Source organism: Lynx rufus, unplaced genomic scaffold, assembly GCF_022079265.1.
Source record: "Lynx rufus isolate CCGP_SWC_20201006 ecotype Redwood Valley unplaced genomic scaffold, mLynRuf1.p SCAF_21, whole genome shotgun sequence".
Taxonomy (NCBI): domain Eukaryota; kingdom Metazoa; phylum Chordata; class Mammalia; order Carnivora; family Felidae; genus Lynx; species Lynx rufus.
Window position 1 is genome coordinate 17,823,239 of NW_025814836.1, and position 26,437 is coordinate 17,849,675.

The window sequence follows — 26,437 nt, forward strand, 5'->3', positions numbered from 1 at the left end:
CTGCTGAGGAAGTGTGGGTACTTTTTCAGTTCTGTACATATGTCTTAGTCTGGACGTTGGTGAATGAAGGTTCTTTCTGGACGCAAAAGCCCACGCTCTGAGCTGCGAAGAAGGCGGCAAGGAGGTGACAATTCTGGATGCTTTGACACAAAACGAGAGTCTGGTTTTAAAACATAACAGAGTGCTTGATCTGTCCCTGTCAAAATGTCACTCTGAACACTTCACATTTAACATACTCAACAGAAGCTTCAAGAAGTTCCATCATTTTGTCTCTGTGCTGTGGGAGCCAATATGTAGATGATCAGGTCCTGCAAACACCCAATGAGCTACTTTCTTCTTTTTTTTAATATTTTTTTAAGGGAGCGTGAGTGGGGAGGGGCAGAGAGAGAAGGGGACAGAGGGTCCTAAGTGGGCTCTGGGCTGACAGCAGGGCTCGAACTCACGAACCACCTGAGCTGAAGTCAACACTCAACTGACTGAGCCACCCAAGCGCCCCGAGCTACTTCCTTCTGATGCCCTCTGGCTCCTACCAAGGACTAAGGAGCCTTGCAGCCAACCGAAAATGCCCAAATCCACACCTGCTTAAGATCTCCCATACGATGGTTTCATTTCCGGGATGCTAGATTGTGCCCCATTTCCTCAGTGCGGTTTTCTGTGTCTCAGCAATGCCCTGACACAGGAGGGCAGTGTGTGTGTGGCCCTGCCACCTGGTGCACGGAGGATGGGAAGGCACTTTTCACCTTCAGCTACACACACCCACTCTTTCGAGAATCCCAGCCATTGCTCTGACGTCATTAGCAAAGGTTCTGAGAAAAGCACCCTCACGTCAGCACCCTCCGAGCGGAGATTCCTGTGTGTTCTGCTAAGTGCTCTGTCCCCCAAACCTGGAAGAGTGCCTGGCAAATCGCAGAGGCTCAGTAAACTGGACTTGATTAACTCGCGAGGTGTTCCAGAATACAAACATCTCAAGTGTCTTAAGGGGAAGGTTGAGGGAGGAGAGAGCAGGGCTTGGTATCATAAATTTAAAAACGTATCTACAAGGGGAACTGCCATCATCGTTTCCAGAGGCTCCATGCCAAACTAATTAAAAATGGTAAATAATGATTTAAGAGGTTGGGAGACGACATAAAATCCGAGGGAAGAGAATCTTCCACATCAGAATTAAATGTAATGCCTCAGATCAATAAAAATGATCTGAAAGACCAGGAAATAAATCAAGTAACATAAGCTGCACGCAAGAGAAAATGACGTTAGGAAAGCGGCGTGTTGCCATCCAAATGCAGAGGTAACTTACAGAAATGAGGTTTCTCATTCAGTGGAGCTGAATCAGTTCCATTTGGGTCAAGCAGCAGGACCCCAAACATGTTGGCAGAAGTGAAATATCTACAATTAGCTGTTACTGTGTTCGAGGGCCAGGAGCAGGACTAGAGGGAAGGCCGCACCCCCCACCCCCCCACCACAGACTGTAACCACACAGGGCGGCCGAGGTGGGGGGGTGCACAGGAGCTCCCTGGGGGTCATCTAGAAGGTACCCTGCAAAACACAAGCAGGCCTACTCCACTGATTGGTTAGGAGGAAAGATCCCAAGTACAGGAACCTCCAATGTGGGGCCTTCAGAGTCCCCAGATGTTGCCCAGCCAAGAGAGCACATAGGTGGTCAGCCTAAAACCATTAGGAGGAGCCTGCCCGGAGGAAGCCGTCAGCCTTAGGGTCTGGGTAAAAAGACTAGAAAGATGGGCAACTGGTAACCCCGGAAATGAAAGCTGGAGGCCGGAATTCACCAGGAAGCAACATCTTCTCTGGGAAGCCAAGACACCCCCCTCCCCCCCGCCTCCCCAATCAGAGACCACAAGTCTAAGAACTCTTAAAAGATTCCAGAGCAGGGGTCTACAAGGTTTTCCATAAGAGGCCAGCTAGGAAGTATTTTCGGCTTCGCAGGCCATATGGTCTTGTCACAACTACTCAGCTCCGCTGTTGTAATGTCAAAGTGGCCGGAAACAATGATATGTAAATGAACCAGCATGGCCGTGTGCCAATAAAACTTGATGTACAAAAACAGCCTACAAGGAGGATCTGGCCCACGGGCTATAGTTGGCTGGTCCCTGCTCTGGAACTATCCTCACTACTCTGTGTCTCCTCCAGATTTTCGGCCATCTGCAGTGTTTCTCCATGGGGCATGACAACAAAACCCTCAAGGCAAGAGCCTGAGGAACCGTCCCCAGGGACCCAAGGAAGGGGTGACCTCAATGAGGCTGAGATTTATTATGCACCAGGCACCACACTAAGGCTTCCATATAGGGTACCCCACACTCACAAGAACCTTCTGAGGTGGGCAGTAATCATCCCCAAGTTACAGATGAGGACACTCAAGTCCAGAAGGTGCAGAACCAACCCAGACTCCCACAGGAGGGGTAGATCCAGGGTTGGAATGCAGGCAGCCTCGCTCCAAAGCCAAGCCCTCACTCCACAGATACATAAACTGGACAGACAGTGCCCACGTCAAACCAGGCAGCCTGCAGGGGAGGGGGTAAGGCCATGACCCCCGGGCTGGACACAGGACAAGGAAAAAAAGCAAAGCAGGAGGGGGAGGGGTCTGCAAAGTGTCTTCACAACAGAAGGGCAAGCAGGGTCCTCAACACTGAGTTGCAAAATGGGGACAGTCCTGAAGGACTAAATGAGACAACACGAGTCAAGTTCTGCATCGGTGCCCAGCACACAGCAAACACTCAATAAAGAGAGATGATTATTATCGGTAAGCAAGTTAGCGCCTGTTCAGAATTTCGGCAACAGCCTCATCTGTTTAAAGGGTAACAACAGGGGCGCCTGGGTGGCTTAACTGGTTAAGCATCCGACTCTTGATTTTGGCTCAGGTCACGATCTCATGGTTCATGAGATCAAGCCCTGCATCGGGCTCTGCACTGGCAGCGAGGAGCCTGCTTCAGATTCATTCTCTCTCTCTCTCTCTCTCTGCCTCTCTCCTTCTCTCTCTCTCTCTCTCAAAATAAATAAACATCAAAAAAGACTTTAAAAGGTGACAGCAGGGGCGCCTGGGTGGCGCAGTCGGTTAAGCGTCCGACTTCAGCCAGGTCACGATCTCGCGGTCCGTGAGTTCGAGCCCCGCGTCAGGCTCTGGGCTGATGGCTCAGAGCCTGGAGCCTGTTTCCGATTCTGTGTCTCCCTCTCTCTCTGCCCCTCCCCCCGTTCATGCTCTGTCTCTCTCTGTCCCAAAAATAAATAAACGTTGAAAAAAAAAATTTTTTTTAAAAATAAAAGGTGACAGCAGAGGGGCACCTGGATGGCTCAGTCGGTTAAGCGTCCGACTTCGGCTCAGGTCATGATCTCGCGGTTGGGGAGTTTGAATCCTGCACTGGGCTCTGTGTGAACAGCTCACAACCTGGAGCCTGCTTTAGATCTGTGTCTCCCTTCGTCTCTGCCCTCCCCTGCTTGTGCTCTGTCTCTGTCTCTCTCAAAAATAAAAAAAATTTTTTTAATAATAATAAGTAAATAAAGGGTGACAGCACAGATTCACACCCACTTCAAGGAAACAAATGTCCCTTTCACATGGAGAGGTCGGGCAGTCACTACCCACATCAACCCCTTAGCATCGCAAACAGGGATGGGCCAGACATTTAATCTGAAGAACTTAAAAGGATGCCTTTGGGGGCGCCTGGGTGGCTCAGTCGGTTAAGCATCCGACTTCAGCTCAGGTCACGATCTCGCGGTCCGTGAGTTTGAGCCCCGCGTCAGGCTCTGGGCTGATGGCTCGGAGCCTGGAGCCTGCTTCCGATTCTGTGTCTCCCTCTCTCTCTGCCCCTCCCCCGTCCATGCTCTGTCTGTCTCTGTCTCAAAAATAAATAAACGTTTTAAAAAAAAAATTTAAAAAAAAAAGGACGCCTTTGCAGTTCTCCAATTTGATCAAACAAAACAAATCCAGTCAAGACCAAACTAACTTCGAGTCAAGCCATCAGGGAATAATGAGATAAAGTCAAAACAAGGAACGTTCTGTAGAATGTCCTATAAAATGACAACTGGACTCATGTCTTCAAAAGTTGACATCACAGGAAAAAGTGGAGGAACGAGTCTAGATTAAAGGAGGAGGAAAGCTGTCGAGCCACATTCACAGCAACGTTACTTGACAACAGCTAAAATGTGGACGCAACCTAGCGCCCATAGACAGATGAACGGAGAAGCAAAATGTGGTACCCACATACGACGGAATATGATTCAGCCTTAAGAAGGAAGATAACTGTGGCACAGGCGACACCATGGATAGAACCTTGAAGACACTATGCTCAGTGAAACAAGCCAGATGCAAGAGAACACATACTGTATGATTCCACCTACACCGGGCATCCAGAGGAGTAAAATTCAGAGAGTCAGAAAGTAGAAGGTGGTTGCCAGGGGCTTGAGGGGAGAAGGGAATGGAGTCATTATTTAATGGACACAGAGTTTCAGTTTTTAGAGATGGAAAGAGTCCTGGAAATGGTTGGAGGTGATGGTGGCTACAATACTACAATATAATGTATCTAATGTCAGTGAACTGAATACTTAAAAATGTTAAAGATGAGGGGCACTTGGGTGGCTCAGTCGAGTAAGCGTCCGACTTCAATTCAGGTCATGATCTCGCGATTCGCGGGTTCGAGCCCCGCGTTGAGCTCGGTGCTGACAGCTCAGAGCCTGGAGCCTGCTTCAGATTCTGTGTCTCCCTCTCTCTCTGCCTCTCCCCTGCTTGCACTGTGTCTCCCTATCTCTCTCAAAAATAAATACACATTAAAAATTTTTTAATGTTAAAGATGGTCAATTTCATGTTATGTGTATTTTCCAAGGATAAAAAAAATAAAAATAAAAAAGAGGAAAACTAAAAATCACGTAACAAATGAAATGCAGGATTTTGGTTTTGGGCTGTCTAAAAAATAAGCATTCTGGAGACAGAACTAGGGACATAGTTATGGACGTCAACAGCATGGTCAATGGAGATATTTTGGGGACACCTGGAGAGATGTGACTATGTCACAGGTATTAGTTGAAATAGGGAACAGTTACCTTTTCCTATAGTTAACCACTCCTATTAGGAGTGGTAATAGGGTTGTGGTTTCATAAGGATAGGAATCATATTTTATGTGGAGGCATAGTGAAGTATTTAGATGTGAAATGTCCTCCTTTCTATAATTTCCTCTAAGGTGGTTTTAAAAAAGTATACGTATATATTTGCATGTGTGTGTGTGTGTGTGTGTGTGTGTGTGTGTGTGTGTAGTTCAATACGTTGTTCAGCTGTTCAGTCCTAAGTATTCACTGCACTATAATTTCCATTTCTCTGCTCCGAAAACTTACAATATAAAGTTAAAGGTACAAGTGGGTCAAAAACACCCCACCTATCTCCCTGGGTTGCCAGATAGCTAAACAACATTAACCCATAACAATGCTTTGAAACTCATAAACATTCCACACACCTAAGATGGGCATTGTACCCATTTTCATCGTTGACAATAAACCTGAGACCCCAAAGTAAATAAATGACATCCCACTGAGGAGTCTTTCAGTAAATACCAAAATGTTAATTCTCAGAAAGTCCTGTGGAATACTTTTTGAATACGGGGCATGTGATTTTGTACTAAGGTTTGGAAAAATGGCCATTTGGTGAAGAGGTAAACATTCATTAGCGTGTCTGTTCACACTGGCATAGAGCGGTGTGTAATTTTGTGGGGGCTGTTAGGGCCGGATTATTACATAATGGCCCTTGTTTTTGAGTGGCTGGCTGTTGAGAGCGAGAACCTAGTTGAGGGCTGAGCACACGGGCAGCAACATGCCCAGAACAGGGGCCCTGCGACACAGGGCATGGAACGTTCGAAGGCTCATTTTCAGAGCTCACACCTCCTGCAAATGCCATTTTGTACTCACGGCGAAGGGAAAGACAGAGAACACAGGTCTCCGGCCCCAGGGAAGTCGTGTTCAACGTTCGCTACCAGTTAAAAAGAAAGAAGAAAAACAAGAACAGTGTTCTCTTACAAGTAGTAACGTATTAAAATGATATCAAAACACCAAACACCTTAAGCCTTCCATTTGGGCTGTGATTTCTGGAGGAGGTGTGGTCTGAGGAAAGAGGAGGGATTTGAGAGCAAGGTAAAACTGAGAGACAGGGATCACACACGACTTGTGTCCCCCTGGACAAGATACTCAATTTCTCTGAGCCCTCATCTCTTTATCTGTAAAACAGAAATACTGGCATTTACCTGCGGCGAGAATCGAATCAGACTATTTACGTGCTCCCTGGCACACAGAAGACACTTAGAAAATGTCAGTCCTCCCTCCTTCGTCGTGACTGATCAACAGATATAGGGGAATGAAATACAATGGGATTCTATACAAACTTCTAAAGTGACACTGGGTATTAAATGATAGAAACTCCTGGGGCACTTGGGTGGCTCAGCCGGCTAAACATCTGACTTCGGCTCAGGTTGTGATCTCATAGCTGAGGAGTTCAAGCCCCCACATCGTGCTGGCTGCTATCAGCACAGAGCCTACTTCAGCTCCTCTGTCTCTCTCTGTCTCCCTCTCTCTCTGCCCCTCCCTTGCTAGCGCTCTCTCTCTCTCTCTCTCAAAAATAAACATTTTCTTAAATGGTACAAACTTCTTACAAAATCTCACTCCTCCAAAACTTAACCAAAACAATGTTAAAGCAGAAATTTTTTTAAAAATCACCAGTCAAAAAAAAAAAAAAAAAAACAAGAAAAAATGAGTACATAATAATCAAACCCCGCCTGCCAGGGAAAGTAAAGGAAGACTGTAGAACAGAAGAGAACAGGATGGCATGGCCAGGCTCAAAACCCAGCATCTACCACGTGAAGGAAGATGAACCAGGGACTAAATAAAAAATCCGGAGAGTTTTCATGCATATCAGCAAATCTGGAGAAAAGCAACCTGAGCAGGTGTCAATATATTCCTCTTTTGTGAGTGGGGAATAGTGAAAACATCCTCAGGGGAGAAAAGGATGAAGAGGGGGCCATGAACCCTGGTGCTGATTACCTCTGCTGGGAGGAAGTGAACGTTCCAGGATACATGGTGAAATCCGGGCTGGTCCAAAGCCAGAGAATACTGCCCAAGGGTATGCAGCGGGTGTTCCTCCACAGGAAGACTGAGCCCACTTAAAAGAACCTATAAAACATCCCAGAAGCAAAAGCCACCAAGCCAACATCATCTAGCCATGACTAGTCAGCGCCCTGCATACCACCTGCCATGGCATAGCCAGTCCTGGCTGCTCTGCAGGCCCTCGGGGTGCAGAAAGCCCAGACAGAAACAAAAATCTAGCCATCAAACTTCAACTGGGTGGTGGTAAGGGGGCAAAAAAGAGAGGCTCTGAACCCAGAAATCACCCACACCCAGAACAACAAAGATCTGCATAGACTCACCCAGGCAAGAACAGAGTGATAAAAAGCAAACAAAAAGGTCTGGTCTCTACAAACACAGACTCCTGGAGGAAAGGACAAATGAAACATTGTATCAAAGACAAAGAATTCAGCCTCCAAGAAAACATAATGCAAGAAGAGGAGGATTCCCCCAGAAAGATCTCTGAGCCATAGAACTTAATATGAATAAGAGTGCAGTAAATTGAGAATTCAAAGGCAACATTAACCCTCCCCCCCCCGCCCAAAGAAAAAGGAAAGAAAGAAAGAAAGAAAGAAAGAAAGAAAGAAAGAAAGAAAATGAGATTATAGACCTAAAGAAATAAATTGGGGAGCAAATAAACATTAGAAAAGCAATATATAGAGTAAAATTTACAGCAAACTAAAGAAAGATGGCTTCATCAATTTACTGACTACAGGAAAGCTAAAATAAAAAAAATGAAAAAAAAAGTGACGATCGATACAAACAAGGGATCCAAGTAATCAAAGAAAAACAAACAAGTATAGAGTTCAAAGACAATCCAACATACAAGTAACTGGTGTCCTTCCATCAGAGAACTCACTGCCCAGAACCAAGAAAAATCAAAGAGACAATATAAGAAAATTCTCCTGAGACTATTAATAAAGAATTGAATCTGTCAACTGAAAGAACACACCAAGTGCCACAAAATATGACACATCTCATGCGGCAGTGATATACTCGTTAAGTGACATGTCCGATACTAAGAAAGAGCTCCTCCAGCCTCTTATCTACGAGCACGTAGTCTGTAAAGGAGGACAAAGGGGGCTGGCCTTGGACTCTTCCATGGCAACACTCAAGGGTAGAAGGCAGTGACTTCTTCCAAGTTTTAATTAAGTCTTCTGTGAAACTGGAGTGAAGTTAAATTTACTACTTTGTATTTTAAGAACATGTATCTTACAAAGTATATCTAGCCAGCCAGCCGATTTTCCATGGAACGGAAAGAACTCTGAGATGCTATACTGCTAATGATCATTATAAAGGGGGTGGGAGTTACTCCTTCCTCTTCCCAGAACCCATACCCGGATCCATACTAAAGGAGGAACCTCTACTTTCTGGAAGAAACAAAGAAAAATTATCTGTTCTGACTTCCTCACTGCATCCTCCCCAAAGGGGGCTCAGGAGACTTATCTGGTCTATAAAATCGTGAAAGGAAGTCTAACAGTCTTGCCCTGACCTCTTCCTTTTCCTGTCCTGTGAACAGACCTCAGGATGCACACATTCTTTGCTCCTCCAGGAGGTAAGCTTTGCAGGTGCACCCCTGCAGAGACAGACAGCCCATCATTCTGACCAGGAGCAAAGTAGTCTGAAGCCTGGATCTGGCCACAAACTGAGTTTTTTGCAATCCGAACTCCAAATGTCTCCATACAAACTCCAAGCTGATATTCTTATACCCCTGTGGTTGGCCATCATGTCTGCTACACTATTGATTATTAATTGGTGGGAGCAGGGGGAAACGGAGAGAAGATAACTATTACCCCTCAAACACCAGGATCGGTCCCGATTATTTCCGAACGCTGGTAGGATTTGGAATGTCTTAAAATATTTTTTATCTGAACTTTTCTTCATTTTAAAATTCTTCATAATGAATATGCATTGTTTTTACAAAAACAATAAGGTCATTTTTCTTCATAACAGTGACACCAGAGGAAAACATCTGATGTTACAGAAAAGTAGTCACAGGGGCACCTGGGTGGCTCAGTTGGTTAAGCATCCGCTTTCAGCTCAGGTCATGATCTCACAGTTTGTGAGTTTGAGCCCTGCATTGGGCTCTGTGCTGACAGCTCAGAGCCTGGAGCCTGCTTTGGATTCTGTGTCTCCCTCTCTCTCTGCCCCTCCCCCACTCATGTTCTCCATCTCTCTCCCTCCTTCAAAAATAAAAAATAAAACGTTAAAAAAAATTCTTAGAAAGTAGTCACGGTGGTTTAGGGGAAAGAGTAAGAATGTGCAGTGTGATCTGATTTATTATAAAATAATAATAGTAACAATAGTAACATTCTGCACAGGCACGGGGTAAGCACTGTGAATGGATTATCTCATTTAGTAGGAAGTAGGTAAAAATACCATGCCAATCTTAGACATAAAATGGAGAGGTAAAGTCATTTGCCCAAAGCCACACAAGATTAACACACAGCAGGCATGGACTTCACAAAGCCAATATCTTCTATTATCATTGACGTTTAAACAACACAGATGTGAACTACACAGATGTACTTATACACAGATTTTTTTTCCCCATAAAGTACAATACTATAAATGTGTTTTCTCTTCCTTATGATTTTCTTAATAACCTTTCCTTTTCTCTAGCTTACTGCATTGTAAGAATATAGTATATAATACATACATATGATACGTGTTAGCCAATTGGCTGTATTATTGGTAAGGCTCACGATCAACTGTAGGCTATTAGTAGTGAAGTTTTAAGGGAGTCAAATGTTACACACAGACTGTGGGGGAAGTGGGTGGGTGTTGATGCCCCTAACCTCCCCACATAGTTCGAGGGCCACCTGTACTCTGTCCTCACAGTCATAAGGAAACATAGTCCCAGAGATTGAAAAGCACGGGTCCCAAAATGTTGACAGTGTCTCTCCAGGCCCTGACATTATGGATAATGTTTTTTATTATGATTGTGGTTGTTGTTAAATTATTATATCTATGTTTCTCTATATTTTCCAAATCTTCAACACACATGGTCCTTGTGCAATAGGTAAAACAGTAGGTCTCTATATTAAGAAAAATACCACAAGCATGAACTTGAAGTTCAAGTTAATGGTAGAGCCAAGTGATGAGGCCACACAAGGTTCCTGAGCTGTCTCAGCCCGTGTTTTTAGATCGGCCATCTGTGGGCAACAGGTGTGGGCCAACAGGCCAGAGGCATTCTGGCCACACTCCACATCCCCTCTACACAGGATGTGAAGTTGAAGGGCACCCAGCTCAGTGAACGCTCCACCAGCCTCCTAGCCCCCACAGCATCGGGGCCTCAGCCCAGTTGCCGGTGAGCTCTGCTCCGAAGAGAGCTTCCCTCTGGACCCTCACGATTATTCCAAGGAGGAATGCCCCCTCTCAGCAGCTTGCCAAGTCCTTCTCAAGGAGAATGGGAGGGGAAGTTCGAATGGCCTCCATCCAATTTTTAAACTGTAAACCGCACACCCACTTTTTGTTTGGAGACATTTCCTGTGTGTGAACACAGTTTGTTCTGTTACCAGCTTTAAAGTTACCCAGAACTGATACATCCAAGGCCGAGCTAAAGTGTTTGAAGAAAAAAAGAAGTCCACTACGATAGGACCTTTCCTCATTTTAGCTCATCTTGCAGAAATCTCATTGGAAGATAAGTCAAAAAAGAGGTTGGCCACAGAGGTGCCATTGTGTATGGACGCCCCAGCCCCCGCCCGTCCTCGACTGCCCCCATCCAGGCGGGCACAGCACACTGGGACAAGCGGTGTCCTTCAGACCCTTGCCTACATCATGCGATGCGGCCATGCTTGCTTCTAGGTAAGTCTGAGGACGCCATGATGCGGCTGCCTTCCACATGCCTGTAGCAGAATTTCAGGGCACCACTTCAAAGCTGGGGGGAGGGAGGTAAGCCTTGCCAAGAGAGGTGCCGACGGCCCCCGCAATGCTGGCTGGCGCTGACATGCCCCTGCATGTGGCTGTGGCCCTGTGCTCCCAGCCTTCCCCTTCTCCTCCAAAATGGCTTCCCACCCCCGTCCCACCTGCGAAGGCTTTCCCCAGCCAGACTCTTGAAATACCAGCCTGACGTCTCCTTCCCTTTGGATCCACCCTGACCAAGGCTGAGAAAATTACTGGACAGCTACTCTTCTCCCCAGGGCCATCTCCAACATCACCTCCCACTTTGACCCAACACTTGGCTTCTATGGCAAAGACCATGCCATCCCGTGGACCGCGGATACAGCCAGACCAGCTGCAGGTCTCCAGGAGGACAGGGCCATGGCCTGGCCCAGGGCCTGGAACGGTCTCATGAAGGAGTCATTAGTAGAAAAAAATATAAACATGCCATCCCTGCCACCAGGATAAAGAGACTCTGTGAGGCCCAAGAAGATGCCTTTACTGAAGTCAATGTTGCTCACAGTTACTTCAAGAAGTTGTCCAAGTTTGGCAGAGACCAAGCTGAAGTCTTTTAAAAGGAGCCAATGCTGAGAAACTCTGAGAATCAGACAGTCCCACCCCCAGCAAAAACAAAACAAAACAAAACAAAACAAAAACCAACCCTGGAGATGAATGAGATTAGAAGGCAGGGGTCTGGTCCTAATGTAACACACACCTGGCCAAATCTGGGACTGGCTGGCATGGCCATAATATTCTCTTCCAGTCTTCCTGCATCAGGTAGGACTTCAGGGAGGCGACAGGGCCAGCTGGACATTTCACGGGGCCTGGTTCCTGTTAAGGAGTCCCGGGTGGAAGGCACAGGAGAGCTGTACTACACGCACTCTAAATATATACACACATAATGTTCACCCACATGTATTTCTAGGCTTTTTTTTTTTTTACACGCATTTCCCTTAATCAGATGCTGCACTCATCCCAGCCACTCCCTGCACTCAGCTATGCCCAGAATCGGGAAAGAGTGTGTTCAAAGCTATTCATTAACGCAACTGGGCTCACTCCCGCAGCCTAACCACCACCCCACAGACAGAAACATAGTTATCCCCTTACTTATTCAGAAAGGAAACAAGGACTGTCACAGGATAGCACATCTGCAAAGAATGACACGCTGACCAACATTCCAGAAGTTTCCTACCCAACCCAAAACCCTGAAGAGAGCAAAGAGTCTGTCTTTTTCTTTTTCTTCTTCTTTGTACCATCAGACCATTTTAGGGTCCTTTGCTCTATTTTGCTCCTGGTATCGTGAGTTGAATCGTGTCCCCCAAAAAGGACTAGGATGAAACCCTAATTCCTGATATCTGGGAATGTGACCTTATCTGCAACAAGGTCTTACCAAATGTAGTTAAGGTAAGATGAGGTCATTAGGGTAGATCCTAATCCAATAGGAATGGTGTCCTTCTACGAGGAGGAGAGAAACACAGAAGAAAAATGCCATGTGACCTCAGAGTCACATAAGGGAGGAGTACAAAGCCTATCTAAGGAACATCAAAGATCAAGGGCCACTGTCAGGAACTACAAAGAAGCAAGAAACGATCCTACCTGGAGTCTCAGAAGAAGGATGCACCTGCCGACACCTTGATTTCAGGCTCCTGGCCTCTAGGACTGCCAGAAAATAAATCTGTTGTTGGAAGCCACCCCGTGTATGGTTAGTTTGTTTCAGCAGAGCCCCAGGGAACCAATACACCCCATTTCTTCCTTCAGAAATGCCCTAGAAACTCATTCATATCGTCATCCACCTTCCCGCCCCTGGGTCCAAGTCTTCCTCCAACCAAAGGATGAACTGTCAAAGTCACTTTCTCTGTACTACACGTCACACCTTTCTATATCTAAGGGAGAATATATAACCCAATTTTTCTCTAACATCAGAGATACAGAAAATGTTTGGGAATGCCCCTACTATCCTCTGAACTCCACAGGGGAAGGTTTAAATAGAATATGAAGACCACACTCCCCACCCCCACCCCCACCCCCCAAATAAAATACAATAGGGTCCATCCGGGAAGGCAAGAATTACCATACAGTCTGTGGTCAAAGGTGGGACTGGATCTCTACCTCCTGTAGGACTGAGAGCTCAGCTTATATTACCCACCCAATGAGGACGGCGAGAAACCAACAAAGGAAACAGCTTGAAGAAGGATATTGACAGTGCCTGTAGCATAAGCCTGGCACAGGAGTCCTACTCAGGAGTGACCAGGGTTTGACTCCTGGGAGCACGCTCTCACAGAGGTCTGATGGATCCGACTGGGACATCCTGCCAGGGCTGGTGAAGCGTGGCCCTGTGGCGTAAAATTAATGAACAACCAGGAGGCGACAGAGCTGAGCTGACCACCGTGACCACCAGAGCTCAGCTCACCCGGTGCAAAGAGAAAAGCAGTCACGGAGGCGACAGACCTGAACACAGGAACACTCAGCTTCCTTTTGGGGGCTCTAAAACGTGTCCCTTGTCACACTGCACAGCCTCCCTGACGGCCTTGGGTGCCTGCAGCCCTAGAGGCATTTTTAATAGCTTCCTTGGTCCTATTACTTTTAAGTGACAAAGCATTCCCCAGTGAAATCTAAAGTATCAGAAGACGGATAAATACAAGTGTATGTATTTTTACCTGCTCACCAGATTAAGGATAGGTATGATGCCTATTAGGAAACGGTCTATATATACGTATATATGTATATATATGTGTGTGTATATATACATATATACGTATATATATGTGTGTGTATATATACATATATACATATATATATATAAAGGAATATTTTAAAAGAGAAAAAAAAGTGGACTTTTTTCCTGCATTCACCAAAACATTACTTTTATTTGTATGTTTACAATCATTATTTCCAAAAATGAAACTCTTCTGGACTGTTCACCTACTCATCCCGCGAGCTAACGTGGGGGGCTAGCTCTGGAGGGTAGGGGCTGCATATTTGGGTAAATTACTTAATCCTGTGCCGATTTTGCCTAAGATGAAAAGCAGTAAGGGCAGATTTTTTTTTTAATTTTTTTTTTTTTTACCGTTTATTTATTTTTGAGACAGAGAGAGACAGAGCATGAACGGGGGAGGGTCAGAGAGAGGGAGACACAGAGTCTGAAACAGGCTCCAGGCTCTGAGCTGTCAGCACAGAGCCTGACGCGGGGCTCGAACTCATGGACCACGAGATCATGACCTGAGCCGAAGCCGGCCGCTCAACCGACTGACCCACCCAGGCACTGCAGGGCAGATATTTTTTAATATAAAAATTGTTAAGTTTATTTATTTGGGGGAGGGGAGGGGCGGGGGGGGAGAGAGAGAGAACCCCAAGCAGGCTCCATACTGTCAATGCAGAGGCCAACGCAGGGCCCTAACCCTTGAACCAACGAGATCATGACCTGAGCCGAAGTCAAGAGTCAGATATGCAACCGACTGAGTCACCCAGGTGCCCCCCCTTGGCTATGTTATTTTTTTTTAATGTTTATTTATTTTTGTTTTTTTTTAATGTTTTTTTTATTTATTTTTGCGACAGAGAGAGACAGAGCATGAGCAGGGGAAGGGCAGAGAGAGAGGGAGACACAGAATCAGAAGCCGGCTCCAGGCTCTGAGCTGTCAGCACAGAGCCTAATATGGGGCTCGAACCCACAGACTGTGAAATCATGACCTGAGCCGAAGTCAGACGCTTAACCGACTGAGCCACCCAGGCGCCCCAATGTTTATTTATTTTTGAGACAGAGAGAGACACAGCATGAACAGGGGAGGGTCAGAGAGAGGGAGACACAGAATCTGAAACAGGCTCCAGGCTCTGAGCTGTCAGCACAGAGCCCGACGCGGGGCTTGAACTCATGAACCGCAAGATCATGACCTGAGCCGAAGTCAGACGCTTAACCGACTGAGCCACCCAGGCGCCCCAATGTTTATTTATTTTTGAGACAGAGAGAGACACAGCATGAACAGGGGAGGGTCAGAGAGAGGGAGACACAGAATCTGAAACAGGCTCCAGGCTCTGAGCTGTCAGCACAGAGCCCGACGCGGGGCTCGTACTCACAAATGGTAAGATCATGACCTGAACCGAAGTTGGGACACATAACCGACTGAGCCACCCAGGCGCCCGTTATTTTTAAAGAGACCTAAGAACGCAGGCCAAGGCCAACCATGGGACACAGGGACGACATGCCGAGTGGACAGTCGGTTCCACCTGTGCATCTCAGAAGGTTCACGGGGCTGCATCTGCTTTTAGCCCAAGTCCTGCTGGCTCCACGTGCCCCTCTGAGCCCGTGTGTGGTAAGGACGCCCTCCCCACCTGCTCCCATCACCTGCAAGCCGGAGAGCTACGCTGCCGGCCTTTTCAATTCGTATGCATCTCCACAGATTTGGCAAAGGTAAAGCGAAGGTGCTATTTTGTGGGTTTTGTTTCCAGAAGACATTCTTCCTTCGGCTGGCTGAAAAACTCCTCTTGGCATTTCAGCCTCCCAGCCGACACAGTATTTACCACACTGGGGAGACAATGCGACCCGCCACATGATAAATCACACAATCAGTTGTGAGTCTTGTCCTAAATTTTCCACATGGAGACAGGGGAGGCCTTTCTGAAGCTCTTCTGAATCTCTTTCAACTCGTCTAGATTCTTTTAAGTATTTCCTCCCAGTGTCCACTCTGGCCACAAAATAAGCTCCTTGTCTACACTTTAGGAGGCTGTAAATGTGAAATGGGCCACGCAGCGTGCAGCCTGAGAAGAGGATGGTGGGAATGAGCCACAACAAAAGACCGGCAAATTATGCAACACGAGGCAAAATACACCCCAAAGGCGATGGTAGGGGGACTTTGGGAAATGAAATGTCCAAAGCACGGATGCCCATCACAATCGACAGTGGTTTTATTCCCGAACACGCCACTGAATCGCACAAGCAATCTCTCAAGCCTTCACGGGCACCTGCCCTCTGCCACCCGGAGAGTCAGGGTGACCTCAGACACAGAACAAGCCTATGCACCCCTGGAGAGAAGGTGCTGGTGCTGAAGCAGCAGGCTGCCAAGTTCCAAGGGGAGAGCTCTAGGTGGCTCTGTGAGTCTACTTCCAATGATTCTCTGACCCTGAAAGCCAACGGAGAGATTAACTAATCAACACCATTCTTTTTCACAGGTTGGGGTCACAATAATGGAAGCTTACATAATAAAAACATACAGGTCCGCGCTTAGAAATTTGTACCTTCATTAAGAGAATTCTCAGCGAGGGAAACACAAGATTTCAGGTACAGTATTTTAGAGCTTACATAATCAGTCGGAGGGCGGCTTTCCAATTTCCACTTGCTTATATTCAAGGTGGTAATTTCTCATTCGAATCAGCCGAGGATGGGAAAGAGGCAGTGTCAGGCTGGGGGAGCAGATCCAACAATTAGAGACGGAGCGTGTCTATTTTACATAAGCCTTCTCCCAAAGAGGGGAGGAGGGAAAGACAACAGCCAGTCCCAAGAACATCTGACGGCAGTCTTTAATTGAAAGCGCCATTGTGACACTGTTCTCCCGGCACCAACCTTGCGAGTGCAGAAATGGAGGTAAAAAGAATCATCTCTATCTTGCTGAAGTTCTGGTAGTTGTGTAGGCAGTGACTTAGGGAGCAAGACGCCTAATATTCTATTATATTCCCCAGGACTATGTGTTGAAAGCCTGCTCTTGGCTCCTTCCTATTTCTGCTAACTCTGCATCATCGGGAACTCGGGGAGCTAGGAAGAGACAGCCACAACAGGCTTTAGACCCACCGACGAAAGGTTTCGAGGGTCACCCGGACAGCCAAGTTAATTATCCAGAGACCCGTCCCAAAGGGCAACTTGCCAGACAAATCAGAATCTGCCACCACATAGTAGAGAACTCACATAGGGAGTGTAGGTGGGTGGACAGACAGACGCACAGACAGAAGAAAGGCACTCCCTAGGCTTTTGAATGGACTCACTCTATCCCACAGTAACTCAGACCTGCTGGGACATGCCAGGGACCCAGCATACCACTGGCCACTTGGATGGGTTGTGGCCACAGCTTGCTTCTGTGCTCATGGCAAAGATTTTAACCAAACCCAATGCTAAGGAAATAAGACATCGCTGTTACACTCAAGGCTCTTCCATTCTGTTACCAGGCATCTTAAAATGCCACTGGGGATGTGATGTCCCAGAAGAACAGAGTACTGAAGAGGTGTTGAAGGCACCTTTTATTTATGAAGGTATTTATGAAGGAAATCATGGAGGCAAAGGGGAGTAAGTGGGCTCCACACTACCCCCTCCCCAGCCCCATTCAAAACCTGTGGCTTGGAGCCAACCTACGTTGTCTTTGGCTTTTAAACTGTTCCACTGAAGTGTTGACTGGAAGTCATAAATGAGACATTTGTATTAAGTCCAAGAAAATTTTAATGACCGACTATTATGTCTCAGGGAAATAACCATTCCCTATTTAAAGAGGAATGTCCGCTCGTTTCAGGAAACAGCTGGGCTGGTTACGATCATTCCTATTAAATTGAGCTACTAAACCCTCCGTTAGGAAGGGGTTCCCTTTTCAGAAAGGCTCGTCTCGAAGCCACAAAGAAGAACAGAAATAAAGAAGCTGGGAACAGCCAGCTGCAGAGATTCTGCTACACCCAGTGGAGCGTTTCCGCTCTGCATATTGTCACTGGAGAGCCCACGACACAGCACCCCTCCCACCCCCCCCCCCCCAGCCAGGCTTGTTCACTCAACTGTGGCTACAGAAGGTCCAGGGTCTTAGGAAGCTGATAGGGTTTCTTCCTCGGGGAAGTCGACACCCAGCCAGCAGAGTCTGGGGATGCAGTGGTGTTCAGAGAGCGTGTGCTCTCTTGTGAAGCCCGTGGCCCTTGAATGTGAAGCTAAGAACTCGCCTAAAACAGATGCTGCAGGTGGACTCACTGAGAAGAGCCCAGTCCATTCCTTAGCCTTCCCAAGGACAGGTGCGACCAGAGGGGCGCTGTGCAAAGGTAACCCCCTAAACAATCATCGTAAGTGGAGATGAATGGACCCGGAGGATGAGAAACAGCACGGCATCTATCAAGAGCCTGCTCAGGGTGCCTCGGTGGCTCAGTGGGTTAAGCGTCTGACTTCGGCTCAGGTCATGATCTCGAGGTCTGTGAGTTCAAGTGCCGCATCGGGTTCTGTGCAGACAGCTCAGAGCCTGGAGCCTGCTTTAGATTCTTGTCTCCCTCTCTCTCTGCCTCTCCCCCGCTCATGCTCTGTCTCTCAAAAATAAGTAAACATTAAAAAAAAGTTTTTTAACTTTAAAAAAGAGCCCACTTGCTCTGCTTCGGAGAAACCAAAAAGGGTCAAGATGAGGAAAATGCCCCAATTGTGCCTGCTGAGCCCTGCCGAGCACTGCAGGAGGATTAAGATGAAGCAGTGGGTGTGGCAGGAGACCTGAGCCCCGCCCCTGGCAACCAGGACCAAGCTCCCAGGTCGCTGACCAGAGGACAGCATATGTCCAGGACATATGTCCCTTGATCCCCGAATCCTGACACTCCAGGCTGCTTTGAAGTGGCCACTCTTCACCCAGAGAAGCAGAGTGAGCTATGAGAGCCCCAATCTCCAATGTGGGAAACAAAACCGAGGCCTCACACAATACCCCAAATTCTCAGGCCCTGGGGAAGGACTTTGGTTATGCCAAGGTCAGCGACTAGGGTTGTGTCATTAGCAGCAAAGCAAGTACTGAATCCTGTACCCTAGGAGAGCACTCTATCGTGTGTCCATTTATTCAAATATCTCAACCATCTGTAAGTCGGTCCCATTTTTCAGATGACAATATTGGGACTCAGGTAAGTCAAGTCACCAGGAGCCGGTAGGTAGCAGGCCCGGGTTCAAGTCCAAGTCTTCTGACTCCATAGCCAACACTCTGCTCCTCAGCTGCCTGCAACATAGAGGACCATCAAGGATTCCCTATCCTGTAGCCACAGACCAGAGCGACGGGAAGCAGGGCCCCCCAAAACGAGGCATCAGGACGCCTGTCCCTCCCAGCCATCCCGAGCGCCCCTGTCCACCCACCTCCAAGTACCCACTGGCTAGAAACGCTCAACAGAACCATTACTAGAGCGAACTCCTCTCCCACGTGACTGGTAATTCTTACAGCGTCTTTAAGACAAAATGGATTGCTACATTTAGAATAAGGGAATAAACAGAATTAGCAACTGGTACTTATTTCTTGCTTCTAAAAACATTTTACCTCCCGGACAAAATGTTCATGCAGAACAAGGGAACTACCTGAGAGTACAGTTCACTACACCCAAATCAAAGTTTGATTGAAATAATTTCATTTCTCATTTGTTGGGGCTACAAACTGAATGCCTGTGGAAAATATGTACAACCATGTCATTATTAATAGCTCGTATATATCAAAGACCATGTGCCAGTTAGCATTCAAAGTGCTTTCCATGTACCAATTCAGTGAATCCTCAGAGAATCGTTATGAGTATTATTAGACCCCCGTTTTAAAAGAAAAACCAAGGCACAGAGAGGTTAAGTAATCAGTTTAGGAACACACAGCCAAAAAGGGGAGAACGTGGGTGTGAATCCCAGGTCTTCGGAAGCTCATCCATCAAGCCAAGGTTGCCGCAGATGCTTATCATTCTCCTACCTGGCAATTTTAACCATTTCATTTGGGGTTTTAACCACGTTTAGTCATTTTAACATGAACACATAGACACTTGGGTTACATAAAATACAAGTTTCTCAAACCATACCAATTTTATTTATCCTGTGAACCAAAGTCACTGATTCCACCCTTTTTCCCCCTACTTATTTCCTATTTTGTAGATACAGATACAGATATAGCAACAGAAAACAAAACTAAGTTAAAGGAACAAGGATGCTATCTTTCCGGCTTACAGATTACCAAAAACATTTCTGAGAGGGGACAGAATATAGGTCACTTGACTTCAGGGGAGTTCTAAACCCATGTTTAAGCCACACAATCAAAATTACCAGCAAACTGTCCCTTAACAACGTCCAAAAGGGACAGCAATCAATATTTGGTCTATGCAACCCTACACCAGAACGTGTACGTATTAAACGTATAATGCACACGATGCACATGTTAACATACATAATAGGAGTAGGTATACAAAACATGAGTAGAAGTGTTGAGTATGGTGATTCTCCTTTGGAGGAATGTGGTTATTTATTAAATGATGTGCTGCAGTTAAATCCCTGCAAGTTTGGGGCGCCCGGGTGGCTCAGTCGGTTAAGCATCCGACTTTGGCCCAGGTCATGATCTCGGGGCTTGTGAGTACGAGCCCCGCGTTGGGCTCTGTGCTGACAGCTCGGCGCCTGGAGCCTGCTTTATATTCTGTGTCTCCCTCCCTCTCTGCCCCTCCCCAGCTCATGCCCACACTCTGTCTCTGTCAAAAATAAATAAACTTAAAAAAAAAAAAATTAAATCCCTGCAAGTTAAATGTGTTCACCAAGTTGAAAGGAGAAATACTGCTGGTAGAGTTTTATTCTCCATCCCAGCAAGAGGGGGGCAACTTCTGCAGACCTGCCTGCCCAGTCACCTGGCAGGCCCCACCCTCCTTGCCTAGCACCTCAAGGAGCCCTCCCTCAATCCAAGGAACAAGGTCAGCTCAGCAGGAGTCCTTGCCACTCCCTCTGCAGGAGGCCTAGACCCTGAAAGGAACACCCCTGTCTGCAATTAACCAGGAACATTCACGGATTTTGTTGGGTCTTTATTCCAGGCCTTCATCGTCTTCAACTGTGGCTGCCTCCTCATTGTTTTTTGCTAGGTTACACTTACTCATCCCCAGTGATGGCTATGCGAGCCCCTCCATAAACAAGCAGCACTTGAAAGCTTGCTTCAAGACGAGCAAGAGAGATGCAGAGCCCCTCTTGCTCCAACTGCCTCTGCCCAAGTAGAAACTTATCCAGCTTAACACAGAGCAATGCCATTCCGGCAGCAGGCAAGCAAGATGAGCTTAAATGCTGGGCATGTGATTAGCAAGACAGTGCCCCTGCGGAGAGGCCTCTGTGTCCTCTGCTTTGTAAGGTATCTAAAATGGAAAAGGGGGAGAGTTCCAAAATTCAGGAAGGATCTTGCCCGCTTTACAGCCCACCGATCCCATTTCTTTGACCATGAAACCCCCAAGAGAAAACCCCTACAGAAACTAAGCTGTGTACACAAAGCTGATTGAAAGGAATTTGCAGAAATCATTTTTCCCCTAAATAATTATTAGCTAAACATGTGCAACCAAACAGCAAGGAAAAAAAAAAAATCAGGGTAATTGTATTTCTTACTACCTGGGGCTATATAGTAATTATGCAAATGGCAGGGAATTTGTCACTTTGAGTAACCATAAGTGTGTAAAATAATTTGATTAAGTAAAATACAGTCGCCTTAGTCATCATACTAATTTGACAAGGACTTTAAAAATGTCCCTCAGCTGTCTGCTTCTGGGTAAGAGACGTAAAAACCCATCTTCAAAATGATGCTTCTTTAGGGAGAGAGAAAAAAAAAAGAATAACAAATCCAGTAGTTTCACCTTACAAGTAATTGCAAGCCACTGAATGCTCTCAGGCCTAACACTTTTTAAAGTGACTAGAAATCAGTGAGATGGGAGTTCTGTTACATGCACTCAGTCATCCGGCGAATTATTTCGTCACGACAACCTCCGACTTAGGGTTTGCAAAACTCTAAATAGGGAAATGCCCACCACGGGTCCTAGGCACTGTCTGTGCACCCCACCCTGGAGACTCAACAGGCCTTGTCAAGTTTGCATCCTGAGGAAATTCAAATGCATTTGTATGTGAGCCTCGATCCTAACTGCCCAGAGGTGTCAAGGTTTTAATTTCCTGTACACAGCCTTATCGACTCCAGTCCTCGGCAATTTGATAACACACACGAAGCTCTACACGCAGGGCTGGCCTCCAAGAATGGCTTGAGACATCTCAGTGGGTCTCCACACATCACCATGAAGTACACACAAAATAACTTTCTCTCCCTGCAGTTCCCATAGGCCTAAGCCTTCTCCAAAGGGGCCGAGACTTAAGCAGAGATTACATCCTTGCAAGGTCAGTTCAGACTGGAGCCACCCAAAGCAAAGCCCCAAGTAAAGGAAAATCGCATTCTCGACCCAGCATACCTTGCCGATCAAACTGGATGGGGTCTCTCTTCTTATGCTCAACAAAGTATCGCATAGCCACTCAGGCAGTTTAAGGGACTAGGAGAGAACATCCCCGTGACATTGGCTTATCTGAAGTATGATTTCCAGTTACAACACTTGCAAGTGTAGCAGATTTCAGAATCCACAGCTGGCCGGGGGGTTGCGCGATTACCTTATCTCTACTATCACAGCATCTGGGTGTCAGGGTCAATAACCTTCAGCATTGCCCTGGGAGACGCACCCCCACACCCGCACACACATGGAGGCAAAAAGTTGCTGGTCCCCTGCCCAGCTTAACAATTGGTGTTTGTCTCATATACAAGTCTCCCTTGAGTTTCCTCCCTGGGCAGGTTCTTGAGGGAAAGCGCGCGTGCGCGCGCGCGCACACACACACACACACACACACACACACACACAGTCCTGCTTTACAAAGTTGCTTCTCAAATCACAGGCAACTTCCTGCTTCAGTTCTGCAGTTGGGGAGCTTACACCGGTGCCATTGAAGACACAGGGCAAGCCCTTTTCAGAAAGTAAAGGGAGAAATGAAATGAAGCCTCCAAATATAAAACACGGCATCTGAGAAGACAAAACAATAAGGTAGCTGCATGGACTACTGGGATCAAATAGATTAAAATAATGTCGCTGGCATAGAACTTTCGATAACCCCCCTCGCTATCAAAGCAAGCACTGTTGGCAGTGTCCCACGGTGTGCCCTTCATCAGGTACCTGAAAATGCTTCATCGGAGAGGCAGGCTGATTGCCAAGATCATATATAACACACCCCTGGCACATGGACCCTGACAGTGCGTATGATCACCTAGAAAAGCAGGCTCTGAGGTTTCTTAAGAAAGCCATGATGAATTAAAACGCAGACGTCTGCCTTTCCTGCAAACATCCTACAACGTTCCATTCTCAAATTATCCATGAAGAAGTCACACACAGCTGCAGGAATAACTTTTTATTCCACCTCCAAATTAACAGATGAACAGAAAACTCCCAAGTGGCCCAGAAAAACAAAACCCACAGCAACCTGATTCAGTCAACCCTGGCAAGCAAACTATTTATTTTCACGAGGTTCAGATGGTCATAGAGAGTCCAGGGCAGCCGGGCCGGGCAGAGCCCTAAGCATCCTATCCCTCCGCTCCTAGTAATCAAAATAAATTCAGTTTCCCAGGCCTGTCCTCTCCTGGGCCTCCATCCGCCTTCTGCTGGTCACCTGTCGACTCCTGTTACCCTACCCCTCTGAACCAGGCTTTCTATCAGCCCAGGCTGGAAATGCCAGCAGCCCCCCTCTCCCCCCATCACCACCAACAACCAGGTGGACTGGGTTCCTGCCACTGGCCTACTCTGGGATTAAAGTCAACTTTCTATCTCCCGGTGCCAGCCAGCCCTGCCTTTAGGTATCCAGCTTCACCAGCAGCCCTCTGCTCCTTAACTTTCTAAAGGAGCCCAGGCTACTCATCTAGTTGAAGCTCAGCCTCGTTCCTTTCTAAAACCCTTAGATCATGGCAAGCTAAAAAACGAAGACCAGGCCTTTATCATTCATGGTGTGAAAAGTTCCGTTCCTGTTTGCCACGCATGAATAACGCACCCTACTGAACAAAACTGGCTTCAGGCAAACAAAATGGTAAACCCGAAGGCAGCTGTTGATACACTAATTACCTCCCCAAACACAGACCCCGGTTAGGTAGTACACACTTTGCATACGCTCCAGCACAGACCCACAAATATCTTGTTAATACGCATTTGCATCTTGGTAATACACATACCTATCTTAATATCGTAACAGTCAAAATTCCCTCCGTGAAAGTGCTGATGAACGGACCCCCCACACAGGGACCGTCTGTGCTGGAACTCCGAGAAAAGTGCATTTTTGTACAACAAAAATCTAAACACCGAAGAAAACTGTGCTTTGGGCTTCAGGGCTCACCTGCAGCATACAAGTCAAGGATGCACAGAGACGGGCACTTAAAACACTTTCATCTCACAAGGAGCAAAGGAAACGCAGCTGATTTTCAGGAGCCCTGTAACTTTGGCACCCCAGGAACAGAGCTGAGTTTGAACAATCCTCTCTGCTAACCACAAAGATGACGTTCCCCTACGCTACAAGCCTGCTTGTACTTCCCTCTGACTGTAAGCCCGGGAGTCTTTGGAGACTATGAATGGTACAGGGCACCCACCAGTCCAGCCTTCATTAACTGCACCCCAAGGCCAAGAAGGAGGGATTAGTGGTACATCAGGAAAAGCATGGTTCTATCTGAGGATGTGGTATTCCAACAGCCAATATCCTGTCCAATTCTATCTCCGTCAAACTTGTTCAGGAACACTCAAAGTCTCTGACGTTTCATTTCATGTTTCAGGTCAATCACCAAAGTAATGATTTAACACTATACACTGACAAAATCTTCTCCTGTGTAGGCAGGGCTGGACCCGGGTCTGGAAGTGCGCTCTCTGGAACTCAAGTTGGGACCACCCGCGCGGGGCAGGACAAGGCGACAAAGTAGGTATTTGACAGTGCTGAGTCATTACAAGCTGTTTCCTCTGATATGCCAGGCACCCCTGGGCCGTCTGAGCATTAATATCCCCTGTCAGAAGGCAAATGAAATAGACGCACATAGTGCAAAATGATGCGACCCCCTCGCGGGCGAGAGACCACGGTGGGGAATCGAGGTCTTAAGCACGGGTAGCAGGAGCTACACAAACTCGCAGCTGCTCTCCAGGTACTGTAACTTTATCCCAGACGCCAAAAGATGGCTATTGGGATACGGAGAGGGAATATTCCCCCTGCAGCCCAGGCTCCGAACAGGGCCACACTGGGGTGCATTTTACTCTAAGCTGTTAAATACCACCCCCCACCCTCCGTAATTGGCGCATGGGGAAAGCGCCCGGAGAAAATGATGCATAATGAATTTGTTCTCGAGGCGGATGGAATGGAAAGAGTGGAGGACGCAGGATGCTCAACTGGCTTTTCTTCCCATGTGCAGGTCACCTGAAACCCGCGATGCCTGCCTCTCCAAGGGGGCTCCTGAACTCACCCTCTGGCTGCGCCTTCCCGGCGGGGAAGCAAACGGTTTCCCGGCCACCTGCCCGCCGCCTCTCCTCCCCGGGCACCCCAGGCCCCCGCCGGCCGCGCGAGCAGCTGCCGGCATCCGCGGTCCCGCCCGCTCCCGGCTCGCTCGGCAGCCCGGGCCGGCAGCTCCCCCGGCGGCCGCCGCTGCACCACTCGCCAACCTCCGCGCCGGGCCGAGGTCATGCCCGCCTGCCCCCGGGCCCCAGGCGGCCCCCTCCCCGTGCCAGCCGGCCGCCCGAGCGCCGGGCCGGGGAGGGGGCCCCCGCGGCGGAGTTGGCACGGGGACTCACCAGGTAGGCGCCCACCGTGCCCTGCGCCAGCATCAGGGCGCACTCGGACACCAGGAAGATCTTGATGTTGGAGAAGCAGGACACCTTCTTTTTCTTCTTCTTGTTCCTCTGCGCCTCGTCCCCCTGCAGCTCGCCGCTCCGGCCGCCGCCCGACGAGCCGCCCGGCTTCTTCCCCTGCATCCTTCCCCCGCCGCCGCCGCCGCCGCTTTCCCGCTCGCCCCGGGTGTCGGGCCCGCTGCCGGGCGGGGGTGTGCGCGGCGAGGCTGCGTGCTGTCCCCGCCCCGGGCCCGCGGCGGCCGCCCCCGTCCTGCCGGGGCTGGAGAGGTGGAAGGCACAGCTCCTCGCCGCCGCCGCCGCCGCCGCCGCCGCCGCGCGCGCTCGCCCCTTTCCTCCTCCTCCTCCTCCTCCTCCTCCTCCACCTCCTCCACCTCCTCCTCCTCCTCCTCCGCCCTCCCCGCGCCTCCTCCTCCGGCTCAGGCTGTGCCAATCACAGGGGCTCCTCGCGCCGCCCGCCGCCGCCGCCGCCGCCGCCGCCGCTTCGCCGCCCGCGGACGCCCGCCGCTGCCATCGCCCGCTTCCCTTCGCCAGCCGGCCGCGCCGGCCCTCGCCTCCCTGCGTCTGCCCCGAGGCCGGGCCGCCCCTCGCCGCCAGCGCGCCCTCGGGGAGGCGCGAGGGGGACCCGCTCGGGGCGCGCGCGCAGGGAGGGAGGGGGGTGCCCAGGAGGGAGGAAGGCGGTGCCCCGCCCCTAGATGGCGCTGCGGAGCACGGGGCGCCCCCGCGGGCGCTGGGCGGTGCTGCGCGAGGAACTGGGGGCGCCGAGGTGGGGTGCGCGGGCGCCCCCGCGGGACGGGGACCGAGTGCTGCGGCTTCGCGGCGCTAGACGGGAGAGGAGGGGCGGTTTCTAGGAAGAGAGCGAAGACCGAGTTACCCAGGG

At 48.5% G+C, this 26,437-nt stretch overlaps 1 protein-coding gene across 3 annotated transcripts in view; it reads right to left on the reverse strand.

Moving 5' to 3' along the window:
• Positions 1-25,841, reverse strand: part of SLCO3A1 (solute carrier organic anion transporter family member 3A1) — a 313,999-nt gene extending 288,158 nt beyond the window's left edge. For 2 of the 3 annotated variants that reach the window (XM_047086721.1, XM_047086720.1), the window contains exon 1: positions 25,504-25,840. In XM_047086721.1, the coding sequence (XP_046942677.1) occupies positions 25,504-25,683 (180 nt within the window). In that variant the 5' untranslated portion in view covers positions 25,684-25,840. Of the gene's footprint in view, positions 1-25,503 lie in introns of all 3 variants that reach the window. The other variant, XM_047086723.1, reaches the window with a different exon arrangement.
• Between the last annotated feature and the right edge of the window lie 596 nt (positions 25,842-26,437).